At 43.7% G+C, this 14,752-nt stretch overlaps 1 protein-coding gene across 1 annotated transcript in view; it reads right to left on the reverse strand.

The window, feature by feature from the left end:
• LOC132767884 (uncharacterized) overlaps window positions 1-14,752 on the reverse strand; it is a 65,276-nt gene that overhangs the window by 5,737 nt on the left and 44,787 nt on the right. The window contains exons 6-8 of the mRNA XM_060763283.2: window positions 10,695-10,866; window positions 2,001-2,126; window positions 414-748 (exon numbers count right to left, since the gene is read on the reverse strand). Coding sequence (XP_060619266.2) covers window positions 441-748; window positions 2,001-2,126; window positions 10,695-10,866 — 606 coding nt within the window. The 3' untranslated portion in view covers window positions 414-440. The remainder of the gene's footprint in view (window positions 1-413; window positions 749-2,000; window positions 2,127-10,694; window positions 10,867-14,752) is intronic.

Genomic DNA, 14,752 nt, shown 5'->3' on the forward strand with positions numbered 1-14,752 from the left:
CACTGCGGAAGAAGATGCAGAGCAAGAATAGGGCTCCACAGCCACATACGGACCCACAAGAATATTGGAAGACAATCATCCTCGGAAATTTTCATGTTTTCATGAAAATACTCATATTTTCATGTTTTCAAACTGCTAGGTTGGCAGAAGCTGGGGCTAACAGTGGAAGCTCACGCCACTCCCCAGATTTGAACCTGTGACCTTTCGGTTAGCAAGTTCAGCAGCTCAGTGGTTTAATCCACTGCTCCACCATGGGCTCGATTGTGTCCTTGGAACATCTTTCATATTTTTAGTCTTGTGTGTATCCTCTGAGCCTAGTTGCCCCCCCCCCCCCACCCACACACACATACACCTTCAGTTTACTCTCCGCACTATTGCTGCAGTTTTTATGCAGTCCTCCAGTATGGACTCACCTTCTCTAGAGGTACAGAAATTTCCAACTATTGAGTAACGCTGCTCCGAGATCGACTGAGATGGGATGGTGAACGACACTTGCGGGAAGGAGAGCGCCCTCTCCGTTTGGGACTGCTGGTTCTGGTCTGGCTATGCATCCCTTCCTGAAGTACAGGGATCTTCAGCTGTTGAGCAGCACTGCTCCGGGTCCGACTACGCCGGCGAGATGGCGACCGATGCTTTCGGGAAGGGGAACGCCCTTTCCTTTTTGGGCTGCTGGTTCTCATCTGGCTCCGGTGACGGGATAATGAACGGCGGAGTCGGGAAGGTGATTGTCCTCTCCATGTTTTGTGCCCTGGGAGAAAAAGTACCTGGACTGTTGATTTCTTCAGGAGGGACCTTTAATGCAAAAGTATCAGTTTCCTTCATCAGCCCATGCTGCCTACATTCTCTGTTGCCTCGGAAAATTTCAAGAAAATGATTTTAAAGCCAACATCTCAGCCATACGAACATGTAGCCTCAATGTGAGCTGTCCTGATGCTGAGCAAATAGAAGATAATTATGTTATATTTGCTCAGCATCAGGAGAGCTCACATTGAGGCGATATGTTTGCATGTGTGAGATGTTGGCTTTAAAATCAATTTCTTGGAACAATGAAATCACACTATATCACTCCACCAAGCAAAGAGAAAACCCTTCCAAGATCTTTATTAGTTTTGTCTAAAACTGGCAGGATTGAGCAAATAAGGCTCCATAGCAGGAGACTTCCACAAAAAAGGGGTGCCACAACAGAAAAGGCCTCTCACCTCCATGCTTTCTATCATGGCTTGGATCAATGTTAGTCTCAATCAAGACATACCGTTCTAGAAAATATATGTGGTTTAAGATCAACTGGGGAGGCCCTGCTCTCGGTCCCACCAGCTTCGCAAACGCGTTTGGTGGGGACGAGGGACAGGGCCTTCTCGGTGGTGGCCCCCCCCCCCTGTGGAATTCACTCCCCAGCGAGATCAGGTTGGCTTCATCCCTCCTTTCCTTTAGGAAGAAACTGAAATCATGGTTTTGGAACCAGGCTTTTCGCCATCAGGCATGACAGCACTTTGGATGTCTAACTGGACTAACTGGACTATATGATTGTGATAATGCTCGCGATCCCACCTGCGTCGCAGGTGCGTTTGGTGGGGACGAGGGACAGGGCCTTCTCTGTGGTTGCCCCCCGACTTTGGAACACCAGGGGCCATATCTAAAAAGTATTTTAGTTGTATATTCCTGCATGGCAGGGAGGGCACAGATGGGCCTTGCCAAATCTATGTTTCCTTTTCCTTTAGGGGAAATAATCTCTATCAAGGCAAGTTTTTTCAGACATATATAACCAGGGAACACAACAGGAGAAAAAGTCAACTCTCAATATTACAACATTTATGGTCTGTTCTTCCTTCAGAGTTCAGAATGGCATTTTATCTTCACGTCAATCCCACACGGTGGAAAAAGCTAACAGATTTGTTCAACTGCTGAGCCCCATACCCTGCTCCTAATCCTGTCCTAGATATTTTCCTAACTCCACCATTTAGAACCAAGTGTTTTTCTGTTTTTCAACCCTGTTTTTTCACCTTGCACTTCTGCTCTGCAATCCAAAGAGGACAGCTGCTCCGGGAATCCAGAATCTATGAAGAATGCTTCTGCACTGACGACTGATTCGTGAAAGGGGACCTCTGTTTTGTTAGGCAACAGTCTTCCTAAATGGGAAAAGAGATAGAAAAATAATACATGCCTTTGGCAGATAAATATAAAGTTCTGGGACTGAAGCAGGTTGTATGTGGCTGCCCAGGGATCTTTTTTTTTTAAAGCCCCGAAATTATCTTAATCGAGACTGCAGTTCCATATAATAATAATAATAATAATAATAACAACAACAACATTGAGAGAAGTCAATAGTAGTAAACTACTTAAAGTGGAAAAGACAAAGAGTGAATACTGTAATAACACAATCCAGAGCAGAAGTGAAAACTGGCGAAAGAAGGCTCTCCATGGACAGCTCATGACAAAAATTGAGAGCCAAATTGACAAAGAAAAAACATGGCTGTGGCTCACAAAAGGGACTCTGAAAAAGGAGACCAAGGGCCTGATTCTGGCAGCCCAAGAACAAGCTTTCGAACCAATGCCATCAAAGCCAGAATTGAAAAGTCAATGACAGATCCCAAATGTAGACTCTGCAAGGAAGCAGATGAAACAATAGATCACATCCTCAGCTGCTGCAAGAAGATCACGCAGAAAGACTACAAGCAGAGGCATAACACCATTGCTCAGATGATTAATTGGAATTTGTGCCACAAATACCATCTGCCTGCGACAAAGAACTGGTGGGATCACAAGCCGGAAAAAGTTACGGAGAATGAACATGTCAAGATACTCTGGGACTTCCAGATTCAGACAGACAGAGTTTTGGAGCACAATACTCCTGATCTCACAATCGTGTTAAAAAACAAAATATGGATTGTCGATGTTGCAATCCCAGGCAATAGCTGGATTAACGAGAAACAACTGGAAAAGCTGACACGATATGAGGATTTAAAGATCGAACTGCAAAGACTCTGGCACAAACCAGTCAAGGTGGTGATCGGCACACTGGGTGCAGTGCGTAAAGACCTTGGCCTGCACTTAAACACAATCGGCGCTGACAAAATTACCATCTGCCAGCTGCAAAAGGCCACCTTACTGGGATCTGCGCACATTATCCGCCAATACATCCTTCCATGGACACCTCCAAGGTCATGTGGCCAACATGACTGCATGGAGCACCCTTACCTTCCTGCCAGAGCGGTACCTATTGATCTACTCACATTTGCATGTTTTCAAACTGCTAGGTTGGCAGAAGCTGGGGCTGACAGCAGAAGCCCAGAATCGAACCTGCAACCTTTCGGTCAACAAGCTCAGCAGCTCAGCTCTTTCACCCACTGCTCCACAGGCAGCTTACAAACTAATTATATATTTGCTCCTTCCATGTTAACATAGTAATTTTCCATATTTACTCCTTCCATATTAACTTATAGTAACTTTCCATATTTACTATAAGTTTATTTACTCCTTCCATATTAACTTATAGTAATTTTCCATATTTACTCCTTCCATATTAACTTATAGTAATTTTCCATATTTACTACTTGCATATTAACTTACAGTAATTTTCCATATTTACTCCTTCCATATTAACTTATAGTAATTTTCCATATTTACTCCTTCCATATTAACTTATAGTAATTTTCCATATTTACTTCTTCCATATTAACTTATAGTAATTTTCTTTAACCCATATTGATAATTTTTTAGAAGTCTTTGTCTCCATAATTGTTGCCACTCTGTTTCACTTATTTTTATCCCTAAATCTTCCCAGACCTTCTTGAGGATGTTGTTTTTTGTTTTTCCTTCCTTCATTTCAATTATTATCTTATATATTTTACTAGTTATTCCTTTCAAATTTTCATGCTCCTCTATGGCCCTTCCATTTTGTATTATTTGTTCAAATTGGTTAAGCTTACTTCTGTTTTTATTATTTTTACCCAGTTTTTAAACCATTGTTCTAATTGTATACAATGGAACCATGTCAATTTTAATAATAATAATAATAATAATAATAATAATAACAACAACAACAGCAGCAACAACAACAACAACACTTTATTTGTACCCCGCTACCATCTCCCCAAGGGACTCAGTGCGGCTTACAAGCAATAATTACAATACAAGCAATTAAAATAAAACATAAACAATAAAGATATAACATTATCAATAAGACAACATACAATTAAAAACTGTGGGAAGGCCAAATGTAAAATTAAAATTGGAAATAGTGCTGAAACATGGACGAAAAGGTGATAGTGGCATTTGTGGAAAGACATACGAGCAGACCTAAAAATGTAAAGTGCTTTAGAGGGACAAAGTGCTATGGGATCATTATTCCGGGAAGGCACACTGGAACAACCACGTCTTCAAGTTCCTCCTGAAGACTGCCAGAGTTGGGGCCTGCCTGATGTCCTTAGGGAGTGAGTTCCAGAGTCGTGGGGCCACCACCGAAAAGGCCCTCTCTCTCGTCCCCACCAATCGCGCCTGCAATGCTGGCTGGATCGAGAGCAGGGCCTCTCCAGATGAACGAAGAGATCGTGTGGGTTCATATACAGAGATGTGGTCACGCAGGTAGGCGGGTCCCAAACCGTTCAGGGCTTTGTAGGTAAGAACCTGCACCTTGAATTGGGTCCGGTAAATGAATGGCAGCCAGTGGAGCTCCTTGAACAGGAGGGTTGACCGCTCCCTGTAAGGAGCCTCAGTTAACAACCTGGCCACCGCCCGTTGGATCATCTGAAATTTCCGGGCCGTTTTCAAGGGCAGCCCCACGTAGAGTGCATTGCAGTAATCCAATCTAGAGGTGACTAAGGCGTGGACCTTGGCCAGATCCGCCTTCCCGAGGTATGGTCGCAGTTGGTGCACGAGTCTTAGTTGTGCAAAGGCCCTCCTGGCCACCATCAACGCCTAAGCCTCAAACGTAAGTGAAGAATCCAGGAGGACCCCCAAACCGCGGACCTGTGATTTCAGGGGGAGTGCAACCCCATCCAACACAGGTTGCCACCCTATACCCCGGTCCGGTTTACGATCGACCAAGAGGACCTCTGTCTTGTCGGGTTTAATCTTCAGCTTGTTCGTCCTCATCCAGACAGCCACAGACAGCCATTTTATGTCTCTAAATTCTTCCATAATAATTTCCTTCTTTATTCCAACTTTTATCCGGTCCTCTAGTTTTCCCCCTCTTAACTTTCTACCCATTACTTTAAAAAAAAATGGAAATTTCTTTTCCATTCTGTGCAGAAGTCATTGATACTATGTATGTGTTTAACTGTTAGAGTATATTTTTGTGTTTGTAACAGTAGCTAAAACTAGAGTTATCTGTAGGTTCTTGTGGGTTTTTTCGGGCTATAGAGCCATGTTCTAGAGGCATTTCTCCTGACGTTTCGCCTGCATCTATGGCAAGCATCCTTAGAGGTAGTTGAGGTCTGTTGGAATTGGAACAATGGGTTTATATATCTGTGGAATGGCTGGGGTGGGGCAAGGAGCTCTTCCCTGCTGCAGTTAGGTGTGAATGTTTCAGCTGATCACCTTCATTAGCATTTGAAGGCCTGCCTAACCATGGGAAAATCTCTTCCTGGGAGGTGTTAATCTGTGCCTGGTTGTTTCCTCTCTGTTGTTTTGCTGTTGTAATTTTAGAGTTTTTTAATACTGGTAGCCAGATTTTGTTCATTTTCATGGTCTCTTCCTTTCTGTTGAAATTGTCCACATGCTTGTGGATTCAAACCAGAGTTATCTGGTTTGAATCCACAGTGAGCGTTGCCAAGGAGACCAGGCAGGCTAGCTCAGGAGAGTGAGAAGTGGGCGGAGCCAAGCTGAAAATATATAGGCGTCTTTGGAAAAAGGGCCAGTGGGTGTGTGAGAGTGTGGAGGCTTGAAAAGCCTGGGAGAGACGTGTGTGTGAGAAGTGGGAGGTATTTCAGTCTAGAAGGGCTGAAGAGAGAAACCTGGCCAGTTTCTTTAGTCAAGGAAGACTAAAGGAAACCTGTTAGGATCCCTAGTCAAGGAAGGACTAGAGATCAGAGATTTGATCAAGGAAAGATCAAATTGGAAGGCTAGTTATAGTGGGAAACATTGTTCACTAAAGAGCTTCACCTCAGTAAAAGTTGGCCACGAGCTGTGTTATTTGAAAGAGTGGACTATATTAAAACCAAGTGACATTCAAAGTTCTATAAGTTATTTAACAGCCTGCAACCATACGCTTTGTATTATTATTATTAAACTTTATTTGTACCCCGCTAGCATCTCCCGAAGGATTCGATGTGGCTTACACAGGTCGAGGCCTCAACACACAACACAACAATACAATCTAAGCAAATCAAACAATTAAAAACAGAATAAAGCAAAATAAACAATAGGCACAATACAGTAAACACAATAAAACTGGGCCGGGCCAGAGCAATGGGTACAAGATTAAAAGTGCTGATGTGATAAAAAGGTTAAAGGTAAAGGTTGTCCCCTGACATTAAGTCCAGTCATGTCTGACTCTGGGGTGTGGTGCTCATCTCCATTTCTAAGCCGAAGAACCAGCGTTGTCTGTAGACACCTTCAAGGTCATGTGGCCGGCATGACTGCATGGAGCGCCGTTACCTTCCCGCCGGAGCGGTACCTATTGATCTACTCACATTTGCATGTTTTCGAACTGCTAGGTTGGCAGAAGCTAGGGCTGACAGCGGAAGCTCACGCCGCTCCCCGGAATCGAACCTGCGACCTTTCGATCAACAAGCTCAGCAGCTCAGTGCTTTAACCCACTGTGCCACCGGGGGCTCCGCTGATGTGATAGGAGGTGTATATAGGGCTTCCAGGGCAAGTGCGATGTGCGATGTGCAGCAATCATTGGTTCTGATAAAGTGCTTATGGGACTTGGTGGTGGAGATTTCCTAATCTGGAAAGGCGCATTGGAAAAGCCAGGTCTTCAAGTTCTTTCTGAAGACAGCCAATGTAGGGGCCTGTCTAAGGTCTTTGGGGAGGGTGTTCCAGAGTCGGGGGGCCACCATGGAAAAGGCCCTGTCCCGCGTCCCCACCAAGCGCGCTTGCGACGCCGGTGGGATCACGAGCAGGGCCTCTCCAGATGACCGAAGAGAACGCGTGGGTTCGTAGATGGAGATGCGGTCACACAGGTAGGCTGGTCCCAAACCGTTCAGGGCTTTGTAGGTAAGCACCTGCACCTTGAATTGGGCTCGGAAAATAAATGGCAGCCAGTTTATTGTACACAATAAACTTGTTATCTTTTGTTAAAAACCTTCTCTTCTCATCTAACCTGTGTCTGTAGAGCCAGATCTTATCGGTGATACCTCAAATACCTCATGTTGGTGGCAGTTACCTTAATTTACAACTAATAATTGGCCTCCTCTATAATAAATTCTTATCAACAATTGAGGCCTGAGATTAATTCCCTCCACAATCATCCACATCTGCACAATTGGTTTGCGCATCTTCTCACATTCTAATTGGGGAACCTTTTCATCGGCCGCCCCAAGACTGTGGAATGACATTTGAGTTTCTCTGCAGCCCTTTTCCTGGACTCGCATTGGGCACCAGGCGGTGACCCAGAAATGTCGACTCAGCCCTGACTCAGCATTCTTTCTAGGGGAAAATGAAGGGGAAGCAAAGCGGAGGGAGGAAGACATTATGTGATGCAGTTGCTAGGCAACAGCAGTCTTTTGGTTTCCCAGACACCTTCAGGTGAGCGGTTTTAAAATATGTATTTAGGTTTCCTTTCAAAGCATACGATTTTCAAAGAGATATCCGTATTCTGTATAAAAGAGAGAAGGGAAAACTTGGGCCATCTTTCAGGCTGACCCATTTATTTCAGCCTAAACATCCCTAGGCTACAGCTCACTTCTTCGCTTGCAGTTCACTCTTTGAAAAGAAGGAGAAGAAGAAATAGCCTGAAATCTGTATTGGAATCACTGCGCTGTTGTAGGTTTTTCGGGCTATATGGCCATGTTCTAGAAGCATTCTCTCCTGACGTTTCGCCTGCATCTATGGCAAGCATACTCAGAGGCTGCAGGCAAAATATAAGGAGTGAATGCTTTTAGAACATGGCCATATAGACTGAAAAACTTACAACAACCCAGCCTGAAATCTCTTTTTATCATAGAACTAGCCGTCCCGTGTCACATGTTGCTGTGGCCCACATGGCTGTTCTTTGTGGGAGTTTTGGCCCAATTCTACCATTGGTGGGGTTCAGAATGCTCTGTGATTGTATGTGAACTACAAATCGCAGCAACTACAACTCCCAAATGGCAAGATTGTATTTTCCCCAAACTCCACCAGTGTTCACATTTGGGCATATTGAGTATTCGTGTAGAGTTTGGTCCAGATCCATCATTGTTTGAATCCACAGTGCTCTCTGGATGTAGGTGAACTACAACTCCAAAACCAAAGGACACTGCCCACCAAACCCTTCCAGTATTTTCTGTTGGTCATGGGTGAACCCTTTGCCAAGTTTGGTTCAATTCCATCGTTGGTGGGGTTCAGAATGCTCTTTGATTGTACATAAATGACAAATCCCAGAAACTACAACTCCCAAATGACAAAATCATTTTTTTGAGTGAAGGACATACATTGGACGGTTAGGTGTCTTGTTTCCAAATTTGGTGTCAATTTGTCCAGTGGTTTTTGAGTTCTGTGAATACCACAAGCGAACATTACATTTTTATTTATAGAGATCATAGTGCTGGAAGAGACCCCAAGAGCCAGCCAGTCCAACTCTTTGCTATACAGGGAAGCACAATCAAAGTACCCCTCACAGATAGCCATCCAGCCTCTGCTTTGAAACCTCCAGAGATAGAAACTTCTCCACACTTCAATGCAGCAGCACATTCCATGGCTGAACAGCTCTTATTTATTTATTTTTATTTACTATACTTATACTCCACCCTTCTCACCCAGCAGGGGGACTCAGGGCGGCTCATTTAGGTAAAGGTAAAGGTTTTCCCCTGACATTAAGTCCAGTTGTGTCCGACTCTGGGGTGTGGTGCTCATCTCCATTTCTAAGCCGAAGAGCTGGCATTGTTCGTAGACACCTCCAAGGTCATGTGGCCGGCCTGACTGCATGGAGCTCCCTTATCTTCCCGCCAGAGTGATACCTATTGATCTACTCACATTTGCATGTTTTCGAACTGCTAGGTTGGCAGTAGCTGGGGCTGTTAGTAAGAGCAGTTTGGGGTTTTGAAGAAGAACTTCGGAGCAGTCTTTTGTTTAGTATTCAGGGTAGCTATAGAGAAATATAGCTAGAATAATGTGTGGAGCAGAACCCCGTTAGTAGTCTGTTCTTTTCCTAAGGAAGGCTAGTTTAGGTTTTGGCTAGATTCCTAAGGGGGATTTACTTTCAGAGATTCATTTTCTGAAGTAATTTTCTGTGTTGAAACCTTTAAGACTTGTAACCCAGAAGTTTTAAGATCTCTTCTCAAACGTAACCACAAGCTTTGTATGCCAGAACTTTACTGAAACCAATAAGCATTTGTACCTGAATTATTCAAGCCAGTTCAATAAAGGTTCTTGTTATTTCTACCAACTTATACCAGCCTCAATGTGAATATCTTTGTGGTAAAGGTGTTATTCAAGTCGGCTTTTTACCAGCCTCTAAGAAAACTAGAGGAACACAGAGTGTGTTACTGAACAACCTCTCAATAATACCTCAGCCTATTTAATAGTAATATGGTGGCAGCGGAAATCTTTTAAAGAATCATTTTAAGTCTCTCAGTTCCAGTGATTCCCAGTTCCTAACTTCTAAATATTAAGTTGGTTCAACAACTATTCTCCCTCTATATTTTGGCGAGCTAGTCTGTAGTGGTGGTGTCATCGTTATAATTTGGTAGGCTGCTGTGTGGACGTTATAATTTTTGATGAAGCAGTGTTGGGATTTTTATTATCGAATAAAATTCCCTACTTTTCCCTACGGATCGTTATATCTGCCCACGCAAAACAAGTTAACGTAGCATTGAATGAAATATGCAGAATAATCACAGGTTGTCTTAAACCTGTTGATAAACTCTACAAGCTAGCTGGTATTGCCCCCGATGTGCGACGGGAAGTTGTTTCTAAAAGTGAGAGAAATAAGGTTGAATACTGTGAAAGCCACCCACTACATGGCTACCACCCTCCTCCCAGTAGACTCAAATCAAGGGAAGGCTTTAGGAGAACTACCACTCCTCTTGGGGTCCCCTCAGCAACAGCAAGGGTATCCCTCTGGGCAGCTAAACCAGGAAACCCCAACTGGATAGCATCCCATGAGGGTCTTCCTCCAAGGGCAAACCAAGAATGGGCAACTTGGAAGTCCCTGAACAGACTCAGAAGCGGAGTGAGCATATCAAAAGGCAACGTGGCAAAATGGTACTACCTAAAAGGATACCCACACCTTGTGTGACTGTGGAGCAGAACAGACAACTCCGCATCTGTATGCTTGTCCACTGTGCCCTGCCTCATGTACAGAGGAGGAATTGTTGGAGGCTACAGACAGTGCTGTTTCTGTTGCCTGTTTTTGGTCAAAAGATATTTAGCCGCCTGCGCGCCTTCTATTTTTATCAGTTTTATACTAATTTATGCAGTGCTTTTGATACGAAATAAATAAAAATAAATGCCTTTCCTGAGGCAATACAAGGGAGAGACCTCACTGGAGAAAGCAGTGCCATTTCTCTCCAGAATCACAACACATATACATACTTGATCCTCCACCCTCATACCTGTTTCTTGCAAAAGTCTCTGGATCTCTGCTTGGGTCTCCTGTAGGCTTTGGAGCACCACCTGGCTCTGCTTGGCTGGGTCCTTGTAGGTCCAGGTGAAATAAGCCACCACCGAGAAACCAAGACCAGCAAAACCACGGCGCAGCATGCCAACCCAAAAGGAAATGCTCTCCTGAGGTGAAGAGATGCAAGTCATTGTAACTGGGCAGATCAGGTTCCACATCTAGCAACTGGGAAATCTTGGGGACAACATTCCCCACGAAGCAAAATTAGAACTGCTGTCTTCTTAGAATCCTCCTTCAGATCTAAGTCTGATTCCTTTTTTGTGTGAAAGAATGATGATTTCTCCCATTTTTCCTACTTCCAACAAACCTCACTACCTCTGAGGATGCTTGCCATAGATGCAGGCGAAACGTCAGGAGAAAAATTGCCTCCAGAACATGGCCATATAGCCCGGAAAAACCTACAACAACCCAGAATAATGATTAGTTGCAAAAGAGGCCACCCAAAGGATAGGTTTCTCTCGCTCATAGACTGCCATTTCTGTTTGGGAATCAAAATACAATCTGCCGTTCACATTTGTGGGTTTTACTTTTGCAGATTTGATTCACAGATTTTGAATCACAAGTTTTTTCTAGGAATCTCTAGGTCCAGTGGAAGTCGACCCTATATTTGCATTAGAGGACCTAGCGATTCTTAGAGAGACACTTCTCCAGGCATTTGGAAGTCCTTCTGTGCAATTTTATTGTTAATTTCTGGTGAAATTATCTAGAGCGGAGCTTTCCAAATGTTTAATGTTGGTGGCACACTTTTTAGACATGCAGCCTTTTGCGACACAGTAATTCGGTTTTACTGACATACAGGAGATTAAACCAACCACTCATAAGAGTTTCATACTATATATATATATATTATACGTTTCCTATAATATTTACTGTATAAAAGAGGTTTGGACACTTCTCCTTTACACTTCTTTTGTGCTAGTTTGTTCTTGTGTAGTTTCCTCTATAGGTGTCCATGTGTTATAGACCAGGAATTTAGGGGTCTTTGCCAGGAGGCAGAGACCAATCAGACTCCTTAAAGCAGGTGTCCTCAAACTAAGGCCCGAGGGCCGAATACGGCCCTCCAAAGTCATTTACCCGGCCCTCACTCAGGGTCAACCTAAGTCTGAACTGATTTGAAAACACACAACAGCAACAACAATCCCATCTCACCAGCCAAAAGCAGGCCACACTTCCCACTGAAATACTAATACGTTTATATCTGTTAAAATTGTTCTTCATTTTAATTGTTGTATTGTTTTTAAGTGTTGGTGTTTTGTTTTGTTTTGTTTTTTGCATTACAAATAAAATATGTGCAGTGTGCATAGGAATTAATTCATTTTTTCCCAATTATAATCCGGCCCTCCAACAGTTTGAGGGACTCTGACCTGGCCCTCTGTTTAAAAAGTTTGAGGAGCCCTGCTTTAAAGAGTTCGTTACCCTGGCGAGACAGAGAGAAGCACCCAATCCCAGATTTTTCTCAATAAAAGGTCTCACCAAGTTGAAGAAAGTGTCACCGGGGTTTATTAGAGATGTAGCTGAAAAGGATGCAGAGCGGCAATCATTCACCAAGCAGAGCATGTGGTTACAGAAGCAAAGGCCTTTTTTATAGGAAATACAGAGTTGTGAGTTTTAAAATTTCTGCTCCTCCCCTCCTGCCCAGCTCGAAGGGGACTGGCTGACGCACAAACAACTGGGAGGAGGCTTGGCCGTCCCCCATGCATCAGGGCCAATCACAGGGCTTTCGTGGGGCGCCAGAGCCTATCAGGAGGCTCCTGCTGCCTCGACGCTCCAGCGAATCAGAAGGGAGGGAGGCGGGATGAAGGGAGACAATGCATTCTGGAGTGGATTATGGAGTTTTAATGTCCTTAGGCTTTTGTTGGTGATGGGGAAGGGAGCATTTTTTACATGATACACAGGACTACAATATTGTGTCCCTGCACACACACACACCCCATATGGTATCTTGACCAACGTTGCTTTATCTAAATGTTTTCAACTATGGCTTCTAACAGTCCCAGTAAAAATTAAGAGGTGTTGGGAGGTGTAGTCGCAATTCAAAACATCTGGAAGGCTATAGTTTCCTATTTAGCATCTCCTTCAGATAAAAGGGAAAATGTTGAATAAGGAAGGGTTGTATGGATAAGCACCATTTTGATCATCAAAGGAGAAGGTCACCAGCAAAAAATAGCTGTGATTCTCTAAAAAGAGGCTGATTGCATTAATCAGTCGCTCTCTCAATAAAGAGATGGTAATCAGGATGATGTTAATTGAGCTTGATTGTACAGGCTTTGCCTGGGGGATGGATGATTTCATGGCTCAGCCAACTTTCAAGAACTCCGTTCTAAGCAAATCTAGGGGAAAGGGAAACAGGACAATAAGAGAGATCGGACTGGCAAACGTAGGTCTTTTTCTTCCCACATGATTTACAAGGTATGCAATTGCATTTTGTTTCAGAGCCATTATCCCTCAGAGAGACAATAGCCCAATTTCCAGCCTGCAAATCGATTTGTGAAATGCTTAGCATGCAGCTCTTGCTGCTGAGGGACATCGCTGCTGCTATTTGTCCTCCTCATTAACAATTTCAGTTCAGACTCTGTTACTTGGGGCCTAAATACTCTAAAGCAGGCATGGGCAAACTTTGGCCCTCCGGGTGTTTTGGACCTCAACCCACACAATTCCTAACAGATGGTAGGCTGTATTGTCGAAGGCTTTCATGGCCGGAATCACTGGGTTGTTGTAGGTTTTTTGTAGGGCTATATGACCATGTTCTAGAGCAGTGATGGGCAACCTTTTGAGCTTGGTGTGTCAAAATTTGCCAAAAATCTGAGAATAACTTGGGTGGGGTGTCAACTTCGAGAAAGAAAACCCATAATTTTGCAATATTTATAGTTTAAATAAGAAAAATGTATATTCCATGCTGAGTTATGGAGTGAACAATGCTCAAACGTGCAGATGTTAAATTTGTAGAGCCTTTTACAAATATAAGGATGGAATTAGATTGGCTCTTATAAGGTGTACTTCTCTGTATGCAGCCGCATGTGGCCGCATGTCATCAAAAATAGCCATGCGTGTCAGTGCTGAGACGTGTGTCATAGGTTCACCATCACAGTTCTGGAGGCATTCTCTCCTGACGTTTCGCCTGCATCTATGGCAAGCATCCTCAGAGGTAGTGAGCTTTGTTGGAACTAGGAAAATGGGTTTATATATCTGTGGAATGACCAGGGTGGGGCAAAGAACTATTGTCTGTTGGAGCTAGGTATGAATGTTTCAGCTGACCACCTTGATTAGCATTTGATGGCATGGCAATTTTTTTTGGTGTGGCTTGTTAGTGCCTGGAGGAATCTTTTGTTGAGAGGTGATTAGCTGTCCCTGATTGTTTCCTCTTTGTTGTTTTGCTGTTATAATTTTAGAATTTTTTAATACTGGTAGCCAGATTTTGTTCATTTTCATGGTTTCCTCCTTTCTGTTGAAATTGTCCACATGCTTATGGATTTCAGTGGTTTCTCTGTGTAGTCTGACATGGTGGTTGTTCGAATGGTCCAGCAAAACAACAGAGAGGAAATCAAGGACATCTAATCACCTCTCAACAAAAGATTGCCCCAGGCACTGCCAGGCCATCAAATGCTAATCAAGGTGGTCAGTTGAAACATTCACACCTAGCTCCAACAGACAAGAGTTCTTTGTCCCACCCTGGTCATTCTACAGATATATAAACCCAATTTTCCTAGTTCCAACAGACCTCACTACCTCTGAGGATGCTTGCCATAGATGCAGGCGAAACGTCAGGAGAGAATGCCTCTAGAACATGGCCATATAGCCCGAAAAAACCTACAACAACCCAGCTAGTAGGCTGTTAGTAATTGTGGAAGTCCAAAACACCTAGAGGGCCGAAGTTTGTCATGCCTGCTCTAAAGGCACCAGATCCCACCTGATCTTGGTAGTTGCAGTCTAGGTTATAAGGTCATCTGACTTTTGGGTCCCCTTGAAGAATTGTTATTGGATCATACCAGATCA

Source organism: Anolis sagrei, chromosome 2 (assembly GCF_037176765.1).
Source record: "Anolis sagrei isolate rAnoSag1 chromosome 2, rAnoSag1.mat, whole genome shotgun sequence".
Classification (NCBI taxonomy): domain Eukaryota; kingdom Metazoa; phylum Chordata; class Lepidosauria; order Squamata; family Dactyloidae; genus Anolis; species Anolis sagrei.